The sequence below is a fragment of the Meleagris gallopavo genome, chromosome 5 (assembly GCF_000146605.3).
Source record: "Meleagris gallopavo isolate NT-WF06-2002-E0010 breed Aviagen turkey brand Nicholas breeding stock chromosome 5, Turkey_5.1, whole genome shotgun sequence".
NCBI lineage: Eukaryota > Metazoa > Chordata > Aves > Galliformes > Phasianidae > Meleagris > Meleagris gallopavo.
This window is the reverse complement of record NC_015015.2, coordinates 25681133-25703233: the sequence shown is the minus strand read 5'-3', so window position 1 is coordinate 25703233 and position 22101 is coordinate 25681133. Positions and strand designations below refer to the sequence as shown.

Below are 22101 nucleotides of genomic sequence, written 5' to 3'. Positions count from 1 at the left end.
AAAAAAAAACCGAGGAAAAAAAAGACACAGAAAGAATACTGTTCAGCTGCAGACTCTGAATCATTTGGAAATCCCTGGAATTAGTAGTTAGGTGTATAGAACCAAATGTTTCCATCCCTAAGTATTATAATTAAAATCTTAAAATTGAACCAAGAAAGTAAAATCAGAGACAGAAGAAAAATACCTGCCATCTCTAGGGTTATCATCCATTTAGATCTACTCCTGATTACAGTACTGGAGATACTACTCCTCGGCAGCTCCCTGCCACAGTGCTAATTTCTATTGAGTAAGCATATCAGCATCTCAGGTGGCCCTATGTAATACCCATGATAAGTTCACCAGAGATGAGCAGCTGAACAGGTCGCTGGGAAGAGCCCAGCTCTGCTCCCAGGGGTGGGCCATCCTAGGATATGTATGGAAGCAGCAGAAAAGCCAGGACCCACACCACAGCCACATGCTTCTCAAGGCGGACATGACAACAGCTTGCAGTGACACTTATTGGCGTGAAAAGGTAAATCAACTCACATCATTCTCAGAGGTGCCACAAAGGCTGCAGGATTTGCACTCAATGCACTGCCACTGATAGGTTTTAACAGCCTCAGTCATGTTTGTGGTGAACTGCAGGCAGGTCGGGTGTCCTGAGGAAGATTGGAAACAACGGTCATGGTTAAGGCTTGCTTACGTATTGTCAATTAACCGGCATTAATTTGGGAACAAAACACACATGGACGTGGACTGATCACAACATGGGCTGCAGCTGATAGATACCAAAGAGAAAAGCAGGCATTAACCCTTTCGCTGCCGGGCACAAGAGAAAATCAGAGTCATTCCCACCCAATCCCCACTGGCAAAGCGGTTTTATTCAGAGCTCTTAAAAATAGTTTGGCTTTGTCTTCATTTTTTTTGTTTTGGTGTTTTGTGTTTTTTTGTTTGGTTTTTGAAAGAAAAGAAGAGAAAGGATGAAATCAGAAACAAACCCAATTTCAGAAAGAGCCCATCCATCTCAACAGAAATTGGACTACAGTTTCAATTACCTTTGTTTCAACTGGACTGAAGGACCTAGTGGAAATGAGGTTATTCTCCATTTCAGAGCTTCCCTTCCTGGTGTCCAAATGGGTAGAGCAGTTCTGTAAACGTGGCTTAATTGGAAGCAGTAGCATATAGAGAAGAAGTAAGACAAGATGGAGGGATACAGCTTTTAAATTTTTTAAGAGCTCTGCCACTAAAGTTGATTGGCACAGAAGAAACCAAATTGCACGGCTAACCTTCCAGGATCAAAACAAGAAACCAAAAGGAAAACACCCCAAGCCAACTCCCACAATGAACTAAATGAAAGGAATAAAGAAGGGAAAGCTAGCAGAACAGTCACATCTAGAGGGGAAGAACAAACTGCCAGAGTCACAACCCCCGCCTCTACATGCGTGTGGACTTCAGCTTTGCAAAACAGCGGTATCACAGTAGCGGGGTTGTCTGGAGGGGAAAATACAAACAAACAAACAAACCAAAGGTAGGATCAATGTTCCTTCTGCAAAACAAAACAAGAAAAATAGGCCGCTGAAATAAAGCACAGCACTCCCAAACCACCCCTATCCAGGTGAAGCAGTCTCTAAGTCACCCGCAATAAGCTATTGCTTGCCTGTTTGGAAAGCCCTGCATTTAGTATCTCTCTCTGGCACATATAAGCACGTGCAATCTGCAGAATCAGTGGCAGGGAAAATGGGACAGGGCTCTCCAATTGCTCATCTATATGCAGAGAAAGCCTAGAAATACAGGTACCACATCTGGCACTACCTCATGTTTCTTGTAGAAACTTAGCCATTGAGTGTGCAGGCGTTTTTCACCACTACCAGATCCATTGTTCTTAGACAACAGCCAATAGGTAGAAAAAATCTTTTCCACCTCCATGAGCTTGAGTGTCTCTTTTTAAGAGTGGAGAGAAAAAAAGAGCTGTTTCTCTGATAAGAAGAAAAGGAAGGCATGGCTAGTGGAGATGTGCACACCGATGCGCTGTCTTCATTACCAGATTTATCAGTGGTATTTTGTCATGCCATCACATCACCCACAAGAATAAAGACCATCTATATTTTCTAGTTAGCAAAGCAAACACTTGCTAGTTAACTGTAATGCATGAGAAATATATTTCTTTTATGTGCCCAAGCTGTCACAAAATGGTGGAATAAGGATTTTGGTTCACATGGCAGAGATATGACCACTAAGCTCGTTCAGCAATGAAATGTGTGTACATAAGTTATGAGAGGAGTTGAACATAAACCAAAGGAGATACGTTCATATCATTCTTCTAAGCCTTTGAACAAAGAAGTGTGTACTGACGAGTTAAGAAGATTGCTATCTCTTGGGTCCCTTGTAATGTCAGCAAAAAAAAGGGTCACATTTTACTGAGATTTACACAGGACCAAGTCCAAACTGAAATTCTGGGGACCCTGCAGTCACAACTGTCCAGAAAGAGACCTATGACGTGACTCTTTTTCTTGCTGAGAGGACCTTGTATAATAGTAACAAAACGCAACATAACACTGAAATAATCCTCCAGATCTGATTTACAGCAAATGCAGAACCTCATTTCAGTGCCACAGAAGAGAACAAATGGGTCACACTACACAGCAGGGAGGAATTCATCCCAATGGCAGCAAGTCTGCATCAAGAAAGGTTTTGCAGTGCTGGAGTATATCAAAGAAAACAACTCATACAGGGTGTGAATTAATCAGAGAGTTAAATAGCTTCAGTCACATTTGAAAAGAAACAGAAAGAATGGAATCAAACTTACAGAAATAAATCAAAGTTAATTGCATACATGCATTTACGTGCTCACTTGCCTGCGTGCACACATTGGTCATTGCAGACTATAGCCAGAGACTCCCTTTCCCAAATGAAGGTCAGGTTCTGTTCACTGCTTTATTTTTGTCCCTTCACACTCATTCCTGTTCTCTTCCAGCTATCCATCTTGACTCTCTAGTTCCTCACTCTCCTCAGAAATACCTCTGCAGGTTTCCTGTGCTGTCTGGTATCAACGGTGCCTCGTCCTTGAAGTGATCCATCCTACTTTGTAGAGCCTTTCTTAAGCACTGCACTCATCACAAGACTAAAAGAATGGGACTTCTGTGGGCTGAAGATCTCTTAGAAAACATTAATAGTAGAGTGAGGGCTGCTGTGACAACTTTTTAATAGCAAAGAAAGAATCTTTTGCAAAAAAAACATCGACTTACTTACACCTTTGGCCTCTCTCTCCAAATGTGATGATGGAGTCCAACAAATGCCCACAGTGACATCTGCACAGCCATAGTCCACTCTCAAGATATGCTTGACGCAGAAAGAAAGCCTCATGGACATCTCTTTCTGTCTCCAAGTCATATTCTCTTTCACATTAAACAACATGCCTTGTAGTTCCATGACCCAAAACCTAATGTTGTTGGAAAGATTATTTTAAATTATGCCAGTAGCTCAGTGAGGCACTGCAGCAAATGGTAAGCATGCCAGTGGACACTCAAAACATGAAAATACTTTTCCCTGCTCTCTCTTCATCTCAATCTCTGTTTTCCACTTTCTTTGGTTCAAAACCCAGTGTTTTTCATAACCCAAGAGGAAATTCACACTCTCAAGACTTCTTGGCATTGCATTAGTAAACACCATCCCTGTTTCACACCTTGGCATCTCCTCCCCAGAAGATATACAAGGAGGAAGCCCTGAAGCTGCATACAGCAGGTTACTGTCAATAGATCCAAATCCATTTAAAAAATACAAAGGTTGATTCAGCCTATGAACAATTTTCCTTTATACAAAGAGCATTTAAAACTGCAGTTCCAGTAGCAGATACTATGAGAGTGCATGAGCCAGAGAGTAGGAAAGATTTTCTTGCTTAATTTCATCAGTTATGTGGTCAGGATGAAGAAATACTTCTATTTCGCTAATCTTGTGATAAACTGCATTCCTTATGGTTAAGGTGTGCAGCAGTCTACAGCGGAAACTCGGTTATAATTCAGGCAGTGCCTCAGCCCAGGAGAAGTCCCGATCACTCTCACATGTCTGTATCAGCTCCGCGCATCTAACAGAAGAAGTAACACATATTTATGGTGCCACTGAAGTCAATAGACAGACCTCTAAAATATACCCAGGGAGCAGTTCTCTTGAAGGAGAAGGCAATATGTTAGCATCGACAGTTTCTAATCTACCATAACTATTCTCTACCTAAACTTTTGCTATGCCGCAATAGCTATAAACAACAGAGACAATAAAATTTGCAGTGAGCGGGTCTCCAACAGCTCATCCCTTTGTCTTAGTGCAATATTTTAAAGTATAGATCAGCCCTGAATGCTCTCCCATCTATGTCAAAACTCTCATCTGGATCTGAACTCTGCGACCAAGACCATATTTTACAGTGACATCCGTGTTTCACATGCCGCTGGTTTTAATTGTACACTATGTCCATTGAACACCTGAACTGAGGAATGGGAGGTGAAAGCATTTCAGCAACCATTTCATGACTCCCGCACTTGGTACAATTGCAGGCTGGTGGTAAGGAGAATTTAAATGGAAACACCCTTAAAAAAAATCTAATATTCTCTTCTGCTTACACTGCCTGTGCAACACTGAAGACCAAAACTGACATTAAAGGGCAGCAGCAATCTGCTGCTCCCAGGCGCTCTGTGACCAGCCAAGGCCTGCAAACGGCTCATTAGTGCTTCTTCAATAATGGATTTTGCATCACAAGATTAATTGCAGCCATGTGCTCTGTCACACCCGCCACAGACTATTTAAGTTAACAATCCAATCAATAACCTTTTTCAAACAAAGGCAGAGATTATCTTGAGGAAAAAAAATAAGCCAAGACTCCTATAAAAAAATGTGAAATTCTTTGTATGGAGTAAAAGGTATTTCCACCCAGTTCCCAATTCTGTCCTTTATCTTTGCTGCGTAGTTGTGGGCTTTTTAATCAATAGTATAATGAAAACCCACAGGGCTCCTAGCTATAGCATGTCAGAATTTATTCCATGAACTATTCGAGTCTTTAAACAACCATAAATACATATTATAGATCTAGTGACACAGAAAGCCCATCCAAACATGCACAAAAGCTGCAAGAATTCCTCTTACTAAGACTGAATAAGCACTGCTATGACCTCTACCTTCATTAGAGAGAATTATTACTGTTATTTGTAAAAAAAAAAAAGAGGGAAAAGAAACTTGTAATTCTAATAAGGGATATGTTTTTATGGTTATGATATAAAACGGTAGCCTTCTTTTGTCCATCTACAAGTGCAGTTTAGCATGCTTACAGAGAGCTGCTGTCAGCAGCTCCCACATTCAAAAGCTGCCAGCCAAGTTTACCTATCAGTGAATTATGAAAAGTATTTTTTGTTTGCCTTTTAATTCCTGAGCCGTTTTAGGGTTCCACCTTGAAAGGTCCCCAAGCAAACAGAGGGATTAGAAGGAGTCCTTAAAAAAGCAAACCTTCCAACCAAACCAAAACGCTGTCAGAATCCCAGGGCTCCAGGAGCTGTAGTGCTAAGGAATAAACCAAACATTTCTAAGGAAGGAGGACATGGAGCTAGTGGGGTTTTCCTGACCCTTCCCATTTGGCAACACCAGGGAGCTGTGGTGCAGGGACATATGCAGGCCTGCACGGAACCACCTCTCCCTGAGGCCACAGCAGGGGTGGGTGCTGGAGGTGCAGATGAGGAGCTCCACCTCACTCTTTTCACAGCAGAGCCCTGGTGAACTCAGCTTTTTAAGAAAAACAAGCAAATAAACAAAAAATGAAGCCCCATTTGAAGGCACCTTTGGGATTTACTACAGGAAGAAACAGAGGAAATATTCCAGTGTCAGTTTCTGCACCTCGATGGAAATGAGCAAACATGACTGCCTCTCCCAGTGCTGAAGGTTTTGTGTTCGTATGCTGCCACAACAGAATCAAGGCCTTGGTTCATAGACATGTCAGCCTGATTTGATCTGAGACCAATTTTCCTCTAATCACAGAGTCATAGAATAGAAGGGATCCATAAAGGCCATCTAGCCCAACTTGCCTGCAATGAAGAGGGACACCTACAGCGATATCAGGGTGCTAAGAGCCCTTCCAGCCTGACCTTGAGTGTCTCCAGGGACGGGGCATCCACCACCTCTCTGGGTGCTGCAATATGCCAGTAACTGTGCAAGAATTAACCTCTCTAATAAGCTCTGAAACAATGCAGCTGTAGCAGAGCTATCAGTTCACGTCATTTCATTTCCTGGCCCTGCAGTCTTCCTGCTCAGCATGGCCAGGGCTGGAAAGGAGCAGAACAAAGCACAAGGCTCCTCAGAGCTGCCTACTGCAGCAAAAACAGGCACACACATTACAGCCTGGCACTCAAGTATTCAGTAATGGTAGAAGAGAACTCACTTTAATCACTCACACAAGGGACAAATAAAAAACAAGCTGGGCAGGACCCAACCCCAGTTAGAGAGGTATAACTGGAGTCAATAAGGAACACACTTTAGAAGCCTTGAAAACCCATCAGCAAGGCAGTTTTTTGGCATGGTGCTGGGAGAGACTTCTGTCTTGGGCTGGCAGGGTACAAAAGCCATCTTGGCATTCTCCTGGCACACCTGCAAGCCAACCCCTCTGAGCACCCAGAACCTGTACCCACACCTCAAGTTCCAGCTGTGGGGACTAGAGATCCTGATGCAGGAGAAAGGCACAAAAATAGGGGCAGACCACAGGACCAGACCACGAGACCAGCATGGCTGCTCGCCTGACTCCACATTGCTCAGCTAAGGTGAGATCAGAAACATACCCCAACCAAACATCAATAGAAATGCCACTTACCCACAGCATCCCATCCCACAGCTCAGCAGACTCCCCTCCCTCCTTCTCCAGGCCTGCCCCTATTAGGCACTGTTGGCTGCCAGACAAAATGGCTATTTCTTCCCTAAGAAACATAATGTGGAAGCACTCAAATAACCTCATAGCAAAGCATCAGCTTGTTAATGCACTGGTAAGTCATGCCAGCTCTGAACGATTCCTGGGGGTGAATTAGGTCAGAGTGACCTCCAGAAAACCAGGCTGCATCACCGCATGGCTTTATGGGTAATGATCTGCTAATTACCAGGAGGCATTTGGGCTGCTTACCAACACCAACAGGAAGGAAACCTGCCTGCAGGCACTGCACGGACTCCATATGCCAGGGACACAGCTCCTAATAACAAGAATAAAGCCATTTATAAAGCGCAAATCAGCGGCAGACTAGCAGAGAATGCTAATGCCGCCCAGCAGGTACACCTTGTGGTGTGTGAGGCCTTCCCAACGCAGAGCAGGTCCTGCGTTTGGTCTTAAAGAGAAATATGGGTGAGGTAGACTGAGATGAAAACATGGGAGCAGGAGGATGGCTGCTTATCCATAGAAGATGAATCACCACAACCTGGAAAGCCAACATCCCCTATGCCTGAGGGACGTTTTCGTTACCCTTCAACAAACTGCAGTGGAAAAAAACTCAGAGGCAGCACCAACCTCGTCGCTATGCGCTCCCCAGCCCGGCCAGCTCACACACCACAGAGCTTTCAATCAACTGGCAGGCTCACTAAACCCTTTCAAAATGAGCAACCAAGCAAAAATACTTGGTCATAAACACTAAAAATAGGAGTGGAGGATTGGGTTTTGTTTTGCTTTTTAACTTGGTGAAGCCAGTTCTTCCTAGTGCATTAAATCCACCTCCCTGGCAGCCCATTTAGAACATCTCCTCCCCTCTGGGAGAGCCAAAATCTCCCACTATAATGAGAGGAGTGGGGTGATATTTAAAATGCTAGGGAAAGAGCAGTCTGAATAGCCTTCCACTCAAGCATTTCATGAAAACCACCATCAAACCCCCCATAAACCAAGATGGAAGCTCTGCTCCTCCTCCCCTTCACTACCCTGCTACCTGCACAAAGCTGCTGCCTGGACGCCTGGCCCTTAATCGCTGTTCCTGTTGGTCCAGCCTGAGAGTAGCATGTCCGCAGGGATAGCCAGTGCAGATAAGCACACCTCTAACCCCAAGGCAGTGCCCAAATAGCAGCTCTCAACACAAACTGGTTAGATAGTACAGAGGAGGGTCTCACAAATGCCACTGGCTTGCTGGAATTTGGAAATAAACCACAAAGATGACTAAATTGTCTTAGAAGTTTCAGGCAATGAAATGAGTCTCTCGCCCTCACAGACATCCAGCACGCCCGCAGCTGTCCTGACCCCACTTCATTGCAGTCTATTACATTGACAAGGACAGAACCGCAAAGCCCACAGAACAAACAGAACAAGCCCAAGCACTGACAGTGTGAGGTTTTCCACGCTGACCCGATGCAGCATGCCTAACCCAAACTGGCAGAGGCCGTGGCTTTTCCCGAGGGCTTTCCCTCCTCAGATTCTCCCTCCACTTAGATTATGTCTAAGAGTGCAACAGAGGCAACACATGGGGACGCGAACATCTCTGTGCTGAAATCAGGCCTGTGTTCATCCAGCTCACCTGGAGAGCATTCACACAACTGCTTCGTGCCACCGCAGGCCTCCTCAAGCACCGAGGACTCCGGGAGAACTTCGCTCAAAGACTGGTGGGAGTGACCACACAGGGAAATAGGGCAGGCAGGCTGAATTAATGCAGGTGAACTGGAGAGGCTGGGAGAGGGGGAAAGTAGAGGATCACTGATATCTGGACAAACGTTCTTTCTAGAGTGACTGAAAAATGACTCTGGATTAGTTCACTGACAGAACGGTTCCAGGATATTCGAATCCAATGGCAAACTCCAGAGAAATCATTTAAATGTCATCAATTTAATGTTAAATAAACTACGCAGAAGACACCATGCCATTGCATAGATGGTGACCTCATCATTGTTACATGAGGGAATTATATACCACTCAAGTAAAGAAATTCAGCATGATTGTTAGATGGTTGATAACCTTTACAAACACACCATAAACAGAAGCAGTCTGACTTTCCCACACAAACATCACTTACTCTGCTGCTAATGTGTTGTATATTCAGACATAACCAGAACTGCCTCGCTCAGCTAAACACAATTCTGAGCAAGCTACTTTAGTCACCCATTGATTTAAAGGAGCTCTCTCAGCTATGGAACAGGCACCACTCTTAACAAACTCTCCATTGTTTGTAATGCAGGATAGAAGCTGGAAAAATCCCATAGTCTTCTGATCTTTCCCTTCTCCACTAATTAGAACTAGGTTGGTTGGGAATTTTTAAGTGTCAATGAAGATTTTATCAACATGGCAAAGAGTCTACATTTCTCCATCAAAATCCCAGCAATGTCAACAGTCAAAGGGAAGCTGCAGCTCAGTGCACACTGCAGAGTATCAGTACACGTTCAGAATGGGACAGTAAAAAGTACAAGTTTACTTTCTAAAAAATGTAATTTCACAGAGATCTAACTACCTGAGTAAGTGGTGAATTTGAACAAAGTCCATTTTGCCAAAAGAAAGTGAGGGGAGCAGACAGGGTTAACAAACAGCAAAGGCAGAAACAGATTTTTCAGAAAGGGCGAGACATTTGTGCCAGTATTTTACAAATAAAAGAGTTTACTTTCATTTTGCTTTAAAAGTGAGCTCCACTTAATTGCTTTTAAGAGAAGAAAAAAACGTCACAAATGAAATGTTTCATTCAAGTCAGAGCCCACTTGGCAGAGGGAAAGGGAAGGAAAGGGTCATTCCATTGAGAAAAATAGAACACGTTTCATTCTGAAGCAAATGAAATCATTTCTCCTCACCATGGTGTCTTTCAGTTCCATCACTTGAACAGCTCTTTGAGTAACTCTGTAACAAAATGATGCCGGAGACACCAAAACAGCAGGATTTTTTGTTTTTCACTGTTAAAACACCAGATTAAAATCCACGTGGTTTTGTAGAATGCACAAGACCTTCCACACCAGATTAACCAAGTCTGGGTGTAGGACGTTCTTTAACCTGTAACAAGTGAGCATCAGTGATTTAACCTACACAGCCCATATTTCATAGCAACTAGATATCATCACTTAAGATGAAACAAGAAATTAGCTAGTTCCACTGCAGTGGACACAAGTGTCCCTCATTAAACAGTTCACTAGCCCTGCTTCCTTTCAGCACCAGAGGAATTGCTTAACAGAGGCCATACGAAAGTAGAACATTATTCTATTTAATGCCAGTGAATGATCTTCACAGTACTACTGGGATCTGTTAAGCATTCTGACCCTGCTCTTAGTGGGACTGCTGCTCAGTTCTGGCAATGAAAAGGAGTCTGGGAAGTTCTCTCTTATACTGATGGTCTGACATGGTTCTGGGCACCTTATGGACCCTTGCAGAGACACAAACACAATCCTTGCTGTAGAAAGGCCCAAGAAGAGCTGTGAACCTGTTCTTTAAGAATCCCAAGTACAGAGATCTCAGCAATAGATGAGATTTCCGAAGCAAGGCCCTGTTGTAGAATCCACGGCATGCTAAAATGAGTTGTTGAGCCTGAAGAAAGGGCTGGAAAGACTTTAGTGCTGTTTAACAGATTTAAGCCACTCCCAGCGGAGCACTGATGCAAAGCAACTATGATTTGTGCTGACAATGGAAAGTGAATTTCTCAAACATAAGCTCAAAACCACTCTATATAATATAAACTCCACCATGCAAAGTGCTACCTGAACAGGAATGCTATGGCTTGCACTGAAATAAAAGTACTCCTTCAGTAACAGTATAGCATTCAATTATTTCTCAAAGACTTCTCACCTTGGGAGCTGGCCTCAGTACTGACTCCTGAAATCAGCATACACAGAAAGTAATAGTAGTTGGTACATAAAAGAAATCTAAATGAGTAAGCAACACCTTCAGCAGTGCTCGACAAAACTCACTCCAGCATTACTTAAAATCTTGTCTGTTTCAAAAAAGGTGACTGTATCTAACAGGTTTGGTCATGTTCCTTCTCCTGCAATCCACAACAAAGACACGAACACGAGGACGCTAAGAGCAAAGACTGAAGCTGCATAATGAGAAGGGGCTTCAGTTCAAGCAAAAAATGACTCCTAACAACCATGCAACCCTGGAGATAAACTAGCTTTCACTGTTTAGTGTTTTCTCCGTAGCAGTGTGATAGTTTGTAGGCCATTCAGAGCCACTACAGATATCTTAGGCTATGTCAAAACTGCGTCCAGTTATATCCTGGGTAGCAATATTAGCAACAACACTGTACCTCAGAAATTCGTGCTTTTTAAAGGTAAATGCCATGCTTCTCCCATCATGGTGTACACACTGTGGAAACACAAAGAACTAATGGCAACTGGAAAAAAAAGTTTATCAGATAACAGATAGAAGTTTCTAGATACACAACAGGAACATTTGATGAAACAACAACAACAAAAAAATGCACTCAGGTTTTAAAAAATAGACTGTTGAAAGTAAGATGCCACAGATGAGTGGCTCTCAGTTTAATCGTTAGAAAGAAATGTAGGACTAACCTGTTGCAAGTGCCCTGCTTTAATGTAGCAGACAAAATATAATTTTACAATAATTTCCAGGAAACAATGGAGATTATAACACATCAGGCCACAATCTAGACAAACTCAACCAAACTTAAGGGGAATAATCAATGCTTATGTGCTCTCCTGTGTATATATTACATAGTGGAAGTCCTAAAGATCCATCTTCAACATTAGGAATAGGAGGGGGACAGAGAAGGCTCTACTACTGCTAATGAGTATTATATATAAAAGCTTGGGTCTACAGAGAAAAGTTTTGACGTTTTTTTTTTTCTTCCTCATGATTTAGAGGCTGAATCACTCCAAGTAGGAGGATTCTTTTCCCTGATGCCAGGCAAAAGTTTGGAATAAATTTCAAGCAGGTGCAGCATACCAGCTTAAGCCAAAGCAAAGGAGCTAATGGCTCTGTCACTGCATTCATAACCCAGGATTGCAGCTCCCAGCTTTGTTAATCTTCAACCACATCTCAGCACAGGGAACAACAGCCATAGAGACCCCCCAACAGCTATAGCAATGCTGGCAAACACTTTTACTTCCAACTTCTACCACATCTGATTCTTACCAGCAAGAACTCTTCCCCAGACAAGAAAGTAAGACACCTTCCTAGCCAGTATAACAAAGAAAATCTCCTCTGGGAGCTGAGTGAACTGTGGTATTTTCTCCAGACCAGATAATTTCTGCACAATTAAAAATTTCCTTTATAGCATTTATATTTCCAGGTCTGTGGCTTAAGAAAGAGAGAGAGAGAGAGAGAGAGAGAGAGAGAGAGAAGGGAAAAAGGGAAAAAAAAGGTAAAAAACAAAAAGCACAAAAACATTCAAAGTAAAACCTATGCAGAATTGTCCTCTGGAGACTTTACAGCCTGTAGCGATAGTTTTGTTGTGGTGGGAAGCATCCCATTCATCTAAACAGAGTGGAGTCAGCCATCCATAAAGGTAAATTTCAACATGCCATTTCACTTCTGATTAGCTTAACAGAAATGTCTATCTTTGCCCTGTGTATCTGTCATACTGGGGACAATGAAAGTGACAACTGAGTTCAGACCTAGAACAAGAAAAGTGTACTGATGCCACAAGTAGATTCCTTCCTTCCTTCCTCTCTTCAACTTTCCTTTCTTTGATTTGTCACCACTCAGTTTTGCCTGTAGTCCAACCTCCATCTGGGTCTCTCTGACCTACACAGAAAGCTCTCTGACACCAGAAAGCTCAAGAGGAGCTAGGAGAAGAAGAACAAAAGCAGCAATGGCCAGGGGCTCAGGATCTGTCATCAAACATCTTCCATTTCTGCTCTGCTTTGGGAAGAAAAAGATTACTTGCATCTCATGAAATCCCTTCAGAAAAGTAGTTTTGTAGGCTTGAAATTCAGATTATGGTAAAATATCTGAGAGAAAATCACAGAAAGGGAATTGGAAAAGGAAAAGGCTTTAAAACTAACAACATCAGTATACGCTCTCAGGAAAGCATTGTATTTGCCTTCTCAGCACAGCTCAGAAATACGGCTACACCTCATCTCACCTCCACAGCTGTCTCTGACCCTCAATATCCAAAACTTGCAAAGGAGGGAAAGATCTTTCCAGCTTCAGAACGGCTGAGGACAGGCCAGCCAGTACCACACAGGCTGCTCTACCAGATCCTAAAGAGCCACACTGACTGGGGACAGTAAGTGTAGCTGAAACCCTTTGGTTTCCTCCTTCCTCCAGGGAATCTGTCACAGGCCTCTTCAACATAAGGTCTGAAGGTAAGAAGTGAAGTTTTCAAGTCATGCTTTGCCCAGCTGAGTGGAGAAACAAAACACTGAAGGAAATGGAAATTATACATCTAAAAAATAAAACTTTACAGGAAATAGCTAATTCTCACATGCTCTGTCAAATAGAAATGCTGAAAATCATGCAGGTAGGAGTTCACGTTGTACAATTATAACGGTTTTATAGAGACATATATTTTCTTTCTGGATTCATTTCTGATGTGCTCCTTAGGACATTTTGTCCTAAGGATTTGTCATTTAATCTTCTGGGTTTTTTTCCCACTACTCTGCAGACCTTGTACCCACATCAGAAGATTGCTTAAGAATTACGTCCCCTCTGCTATTCTTGTAAGCAGCTGCCAAAATAAGAAGGTCCATGTATAGCCTCTGCTGGTAGTGGAGCAATTGATGACAAAGCAGAGAAAATACAGCAGAGTTTTTTAAAAATGAAAGCAGACCTATTAGGGAAGAGGAAACACAGCTTTTTGTTAAAAAATGGCACCTAATCTGAAACAGTATTTTCTCTTTCCATTCTATACAACTGCACTATTAATCTAACATGTATAAGGGAAAAGGAGGTTTCATGTCTGCACTGCGAAATGCAGCAAAGGAAACCACAGATTTGGATATGGCAGAAAAGCACTCCAGAGGCAGGATTAGAAATGTCATAGGTAGGAGCAGGTCTCCATAAGGAAACGTTACTAAAATCCACACAAAGAACATAAAATAATTTAAACTCCACCTTTCAATCTAGAATACCTTACTGTGACTCTAATAATCTCATAGAAAAGGTTATTAAAACTCAAACATACTTAGGAAGATCATCTACCACCACCAAGTCACAGGAAATACTCTTAAAATGAGTTGTACACAAAAGCTGTGTTGTATTTCCTGCCTACCTTTACTACAGCAAGCAACAGGATCAGTTTCTGCAGTCCGGTGAATGGGGACAAAAGAAAGAAAAGGGGAAAAGGAAGAAATGTTTTGGTTATCTTCAAGGTTCATTAAGAGATACAAAACAAAATCCAGGAGCAAAAATCATAATTTACAAAACAGAAAAGAAAAACAAAATCAATAGAGGAGGCCGTTTTATTTTAAGCTTCAAAGAGAGTATTATAAACAATAGAGAACTTAGAAAAGTATACGTACAAGTATGTTATTCAACAATGTCTTTTTAAAAGATTACTTGCACTAAAAAAGACCCTGTAGAATCGGTTTGATAATGTGATATTTACAGAGGAATATACAGTAGGGGCATTGGAAGCAGAACTTTTATTTGAAAGGAATATTACACAAACTGAATACAGACCCTACAGTTTGCAAATCTTCATTATGGTTGTGCGTTTCATTATATTTTGATTAAATAAAATCTGATTTTTTCTTTTTCTCTAGCGGCAGCTCACCAATGCAAGCATAGAAACAACAAAATTATCAAAGCAAACCCATCCTGGTAAAGAACCTGATTATGACATAAATTTTGTCATTCAACTTAGTGAGAGCAGAACACAGGTCTACCAGAGATTCAATATGGCTATTTTTGGCCCTATGTGTTAATCCAAAGGGAGTGGGAGACGGGGGAGGGAGCACTGCGACGGACACAAGGAAACCTCTCAAAGAGGTGAGTTTAAGTTTTTAGGTGTGCAAGAAATATGATACAGAATGAGGTCTCCTGACAACTTCACCTACACAGGATGCATTTTCGTAGACAATCTTTTCACTCAAAAAAACCAACGTAAGTCACATTAACAAAACACTTTATTATCTATACACTGGGTCTATACCGATAGATACATCTGACTACAGAGGACAGCTAATCTCAGAGCCAAATCCAATGCCCTTCTAATACACAAGGCTCGCATCCTTGCTAGCCTGCATCACACATGACAACAAACTATCCACTGTGAGCAGATTTGGCAGCCAACAAAATTTTCCAATGCTTGCATGAAGCAGAACTCATTTCATTGAGAAGATGGCTAACAACTGAGAATGAAGGCTGTGAACGTCCCTCACCGGACAATTTAGGATTGCAGCTGTGGGAATTCAAATTCTTCTCCTGCTGAGTATCCTCTATTGCTTACTGCTGACATGGGGGTGCACCTCTATACTTTTCAAAGTCCAATATTTCATAAAAAATGGCAAATACACAGGGTTTCTACACAGGGCATCATCCTTGACTCCAGAAGGAAGCTCCATGCCAAGAGCATCCAAACAGAATAGACACTTTCCTTACAACCAACTCACAATCAGCTGAGGAATTACCAAAGGAAAAAAGTGGGGGGGGAAAAAAAAAAAAAAAAGAATAATAGTAATGAGAAGAAACAAAACAAAGCAAAAAACAACCTAATAGTTGTTTTCCTTTCTTTAAATCTCTCTTTTAGCAGAAGTATTTCACAGAGTTGCTCATATGAAAACCTGTTTTACTGTGCAGAAGAGACACATCAATCCTACAGGGAGAAGACAGTCCTTTGAATTGGACACAACATCTGGTAACAAAAAAATCCAGGCACTGAGCCTGGTCTTTGCTCTTTCAGCAGTTTTTGTTCAGATTTGTGCCTAACACAAGTAAAGCAAAGTAAGATTTAAGCATCTAACAGGATAATATTCAGGAGAAAGAAAACCAGAACAGTCTGCACTTACCACATCCAATTTGCAAAAAACAAAGATACCCAGCACATGTATGAATGGCTTCTTTAAGGTAAGAGAGAGAGCAGAGTTGATCTTTATTTTCATTATTTAAAAAAGGTTTTTTCTTAAAGTAAATATTCAGTCTTTATTTTACATTAAGTGCTTTTTTAAAATTCCACGTCTTCACAAAATTGCATTTAAAATTCGAAGTAAAACGTATTTCAAACAAAAATACTGTGCAACTTCAGCACTCCTTTTCTCTCTTAAATATTGAAATAAATAAAATAGTTAAGTCTTTTTTCAGTTTGTTTGTTTTTCAGTCAGTTCTACTGTAGATCAATTCCAGTTTGACCTGGGTTTATACACATGCTTAAAAGAAAGTGAAATCAAGGCTTTAAAAAAATTCTTTGTATTGCACCGGCTTAGGGCATCCCCAGAATTTCTCTGAACAGTTGGCAGCCAGCTTCCCACAGTCCAGGCTCCTGTGCCAGATGAAACACAGGGACAGAAGAGTCAGGGCAAGGAGAAGTTATCAGAAGTATCAAAGCATCCTGGCTTCTCTCGGCCTTCTTCTGAAATGTCTTGCTTGAAGGATGCCGGAGTCCACGAGGGCAGGGCTGACTGCAGAGGGAAAGGCAATAAAAAGTAAAACTAAACAAACTCAGACAACAAAAGCAAGTGTTCAGAATAAAGCAAAAAAAGCACAAGTCAACCTTTCAACACTGTTTGCATTCTAGTTCTTTGAAAACATAGCTCGACAGATTCAGTTTCAACTGATGGTGGGAGCCATAAGTAAATACAAAGCAAACAGAAGAGATATGATGGAGCATATCCAAAAAAAAAAGGCACCAAAGGCTGTCAATTTATCTTACTGTGAACATAATTAAAACACCTTCTTCATTCAGGTTATATAGCTCTCTCTTCTCTAGAGGTTAAGATTTTGTTTACGAAATCCTGCTCTGATTACATCGCTGTATTACTAATTAGTTGTACAGAGCCACAAGCGTATGCAATACAGCACAAAAGATGTTTTCAGAAGTCTGAACCATGCAGATAGGAGAAAATAAGTGAAAAATTGCATTTTGCATTTTCATTTAATCTATGAATGGACTAAGTTGTATACTTCCAGGCTCCTGAGCTTAAAACGTACGTCTGTTTATTTCCACAAAAAAGGAGTGCCTTCCCCTCACATCTTTCTCACACCTCATACCAGTTCTGGATGACATGATTCTGTGATTCTATGACATGAATATCCAAAATCTTAGGAGCTGATAGTGACAGAACAATTCAAAGATACAAATTGCCTGCATCCTCTTAACAGGGGTATCAGAACTTGTAACTGCAACATTAGCTTTTTTTTTTTCCCCCCTTAGATGTTATTATAACTTGCATTCTCTGAAGTTGGCAACTTTACACTTGTGGAAATACAACAGAAACACTAAAACGATTTCAACCTAGTTTCATTACCCTATGGTATTTAGACAGGTTGGGCTTTTTCAGCCCTGGTAAACAGAACAAAGGTTGGTAGAGTTTATTGCAATGGCTCAATCAGCAAAAATTCATCCTGGCTTCATTCCTACACTGCAAGGGTTTGTCAAAACAACCCCATGCCAGCATGAATACATGTATATCCCTTATCCTTTACATATACTCACAGAGACCCGTTTTAAATAAATAAGAAAAAAAAATGGAGAAAAAGAAATGAGCGTTTATTAGAAACATCTACATATGCTGCAGCACAAAACACGCTGGGAAGATTCTGCAGATTATATAATAAGGCAACTCCCAGTAGGGTCAGTACAATGTTTGCTTGAGGAGTAGATTCAGTAAAACTGCTTGCCATGTGAAAGAGGGAAATTGCATGAGGATCCAGGTTTTGAAAGCTCCACGGTTCGATGGCATTTGAATCATAATTTTAGGACCTGTCTCAAAACATCACTAAAAGATTTAACCAAAGAAAGGCAAAGCAGCCAGGAGAGAATGCAGCCTGGACTCAGCCATTCTCTGGGAGCATTTCTGGTTGCTCCATGCAAACCAATGTTCTGTCTTTAATCAAGAGCCTGAGCTGAGGACTGTAAAATGGCAAACTGGAACTCCAAATGAATAACTAATGCAAAAGCTTAAAGGCAAAACAATGTGGGGATGGGATTCTAATAACACATTCTGTTGAAACAAATGGCCATCTCAGGGCTTGTCTACACCACACCACAGTTAAGTGTATTAGCAAGAAGGTTTCATTCAATAAAAGCAATAGCTAAGAAAGCTCAGTGCTAATTCTTCTGAAGCCAGTGGCAAATCTCATTTTGGACCCTGTTTCAGCAGCCCAGGCTCGTCATTCATGACCTTATCACATATGTGCATTACTATTCCAAGCATACTACATATACAAGAAATACACATTCAACCCACAAGCCCACAAACCTGGAGGGAAGAGGTGCAAAGTGAAGTAAAACAGATTTCAGCTCCATCCTACTCTGCTACATGCCTCACAATCTCCTTTTATTTTACATCATTTTCATAAAATTTATGTCATATTTTCTTAAAATTTTCTCACTAAATACTACCATGTTTAAATTTTAAAGTGTTTTCATGCAAGAAATGAGGTCTGCCCCTTCTTACACATCCTCTAAGTACCATAGAAGGAAATACGTTAGAGATCAATGCACACTGCATATAGCCTTTGTTCTCACTACTCAGCTGCTCAAGCAGCACGTCACTTCCTTATTTCCACACTCTCCCATCTGTGAATCAGTTTGCAGAGAATGGCTCAGGAAATTCTGTAGCTTTTCTAAGATCCTTTAGTAATAGAAAGGGGCCTGAGAAGATAACTAACATGATTAAATAAACAGAAAAGTCTGAATGTAGGACCTGAGATGAAATATTCTTTTATTCACATTTCGTATTGGAACAGTTTTATTTTGGTACATGATTTGTGTGGGAGAATATATGTTTCAGGAGAATCTCTGGATAGACTTGCGCTAACCTTTCTCTAATAAGAATGTCTTTGGAGGAGGACTGGAAAAGCAAGGCTTGTGATTAGTTGAAGGACTGTGCCTTCAAAGATCTCCTTCTTATAAAGTTCAGAACAGCAGGTTTCATTGAACTGCTGAAATCACTGGGGAATACAGAGCATCATGGTTCTTTCTGATTTCAAAGATGACTTTACTTTTCAGGTACAACCCAGAATTCACACTGAAAACTCTTTTTATGCCTTCCTAGTTTGGTTTGGGACTTATGTGTCTTAGAGGATACATACAATTGGCACTGTGCAGTTCTCTAATTTCTGACCTAGCTATGCTGGTGTCAGGTTCCACTGCTCTGTCTGCTCAACTAAACAGTGAGATGTAGATTTTTCCTCAGGTTGATTATCTCCATCTAATAAAGACATCTTGAGCAATTCAAAGACTACTCCGCTCTCCATAACACAGAATCTATTTTACATTCTTTCCTTCCTCAGGACTAGTTGGAACTAGTGACCATCCATATACACACTAACAGTATAAATAACAGTGATGGGTGTTTTTTATATGCAGCCATCTGTAATAAATGTCAGCTGGCAGTCTCTGTGCACTATGTGAGTTGTGGCTTTTTTCTGAGGGCACTGCACTACCCAGTTGTCACAAAAAAGGGTGGTTAGGTTGCGAAAGGATTAAGACTGTATGCATTGTTATAGTAACTGCATTTGTGAAACTAAACCAAGATTTAATAAATTATGGGCATCTGATTATTGTTTGTATTCCAGAAAAGCCCAGAATGTGTTAGGCATGGTTCACAAAAGACAATGGTAAGGACTCTACTTGGAAAAAAAGTTAGAGTACGCTTATTTTGCAGTTAATAAAGTGACTGGAGTTTTCAGAATGACATACCTGGATAGCTTTCAGCTAGCTAGCTCAGCTGCTACTAGGACACTGGTCAGCACAGAGCTCAGCACAGACTGCAAGAACATGCATCCAGCTGGGTGACTAGAGCTAACTGCTGTAATCTTAAACTACTGTCATCACTGCACCAGCAGCCACGTACAGCTGGCTGGTTCCAGCTATGTAAAGCATCCACCTCTCAGACAGCCAAAGGTAACTAGAATAAACAAAACTCTTTTCCTATCCTTCTCCATGACATGGACACAAGAAGTAGATACAAAATGGATGCAAGAAATCATGCTGCTCCTTGGCTCTGGATATGGCGCATTTCTGCTCCCTGTTTTTCACATGGCCATATCACAGAGCAGCAGAAGAAAAAGCTGTATTTTAAAATGAGAGAACACAATCCTAATACCATAAATGTAAGTGCAGGGATCGAAGGGCTGGAGAAACAGAAGCATCAATTTGAAGTTCATTTTTTTAATCTAAAAGATTTTTCACATTTATGGTATTTCCTTACAAACTGGGAACAACTGTACCTGCAGGCCAGATTCTGCTATGAGTTTTATGAACATGCATTTAGTGGAAATGCACTGGACTTCACTGATAGGACTGTTTACAGTAAAGTCAGTATGGAACAAATGAGCCTCGCCAGACTCATGGACTCATAATTAGGGAGTATATTCTATCTTTACTGTCACTGCTCTTCATTTTATTGTCTGTATTGTCTATATGTATGTCTATGCACATATATTTCTGGTCTATATTTACCCATACAAACTCTTAGGATGATACAGTAGTCCAAGCTAAATCCTATTGCTTTCTGGGATTTTTGGAAGACCAGATGCCTCTATGCCTGTGCCTTACCTCTGGAAAAAAAACTGAAGTTTGGGCTCCTAGTGAATGCAGAAGAGTGGCAAAATATTATAAATTTATCTGACATGTTCTTCCAGAGAGAAAAAAAAAAAAAGACTAGCTTTGGAATGAATTAAATCAATTAAAGTATACTTCTCAATGCCAGTGTTAAGTCAAAATATCATTGTTTTGACACTTGGATGATTATGATACACCAGCAGGAACAGAATAGAAACAGGAAATGATCGTAAATATGGGAAAAGCTCAAACAAGGTTCCCTCCTCACAAGAGTACATGGCTCTTGCATTCCGTGTTTCTACACTAGAAACAATGAAGCTATTTTGCAACATTTAGTGACACATCTAATTCTGAGGGCAGTTTATTAATGTAATCTAAACATAAGTAACACCATTCTGGATTTACATTCAGGTAGATCCATGTATCCCTAACAGAAGAATCTGGTCACTGCTTATTTCATGCCTAAAGTCAACAATAAAAACAAAAAAAAAGACCTCTGTAAGCAGCATGAATCCTTTATGGAAATAAAAAAAAAAAAAGGCTGAAAGAGTTCTCACAGATAGTACTGTGATAACCCATCAAAAGAAGCAAGAGAAATGGAATCCATCTGGACAGGCTTAATTCATGTACTAGAACTATATATATCCAAAGTCTTTATTACAAGGCTGAGATTTTTATTCTGGCATCACACACAGTTGAAGGACTAGGCACTGCCCAAATAAATTTCTATTTTATCTCTGATTTATTCCTACAACAAAGATCAGTCAAGAGTCTCTTGAAAATCCAGAGAACAGTGATTTCACAATCAGTGAAAGATATTTCAGCCAGGACATACCTTTCAAATCCTGCTGCATGTTTCCTCCTTTCTGGGATAGTCGCTGGGAAGGGAGTCACTCTCTTCTCCATTGCCCTTGGAACTTTAATGAGTATTGCTTTGGTTTATTTCAAGAGAAGCTATTGCAAAGCAAACAAAGTGTCTCACAAGACACTGCGGAGAGAAAAATCTGGGCAACACAGAAAAAATGCTGTGAAGTAAAATTTAAAAATGGAAAGAAAAGTATCGGTGAGGTATATTTCCATATAATTTCTTCCATGATTCTGGTGCTTCATCTGTTTTGTCTTTGATGTCTACAACTTGCAATTTATATTCCATCCCTATGCTTGGAAATTGCTATCCATGAAGTGAAGGTTAAAAAAAGTAGAACGGAGCGAGGAAGAGATGAAGGGGTGCAGGTAGGAAGAGATCTATTGTAAAGATGTCCAAAGGAGAGATGGAAATGTGTTCCCCAAGGTCATGGTCTTCAATGGAGCTGCTTGTGTCTTCAAGCTGTTAAATACAAGTGCAGCAGGTGTACAAGAAGAGCCAAATTCCACAATAAGTGCTAAATCTTAAATGCAGAAGCCATCACACCAAGGGTTTACTTGTCCTCCAAGGAAGTTCATCCACAGTGGTTCTCTAGAAACAGTTCTATCATCAAGTAGACATCCATTGTTTTTTTTATTTTTTTGCTTTTTTTGTATTTTTATTTAAAAA

General features: G+C 40.9%; 1 protein-coding gene across 3 annotated transcripts in view; it reads right to left on the bottom strand.

Moving 5' to 3' along the window:
* The window catches only part of DPF3 (double PHD fingers 3), a 99576-nt gene that overhangs the window by 13194 nt on the left and 64281 nt on the right, over window positions 1-22101 (bottom strand). For 2 of the 3 annotated variants that reach the window (XM_019615598.2, XM_010711492.3), the window contains one exon: window positions 526-638. In XM_019615598.2, the coding sequence (XP_019471143.1) occupies window positions 526-638 (113 nt within the window). Of the gene's footprint in view, window positions 1-525; window positions 639-16203; window positions 16459-22101 lie in introns of those variants that run through there. The other variant, XM_010711495.3, reaches the window with a different exon arrangement.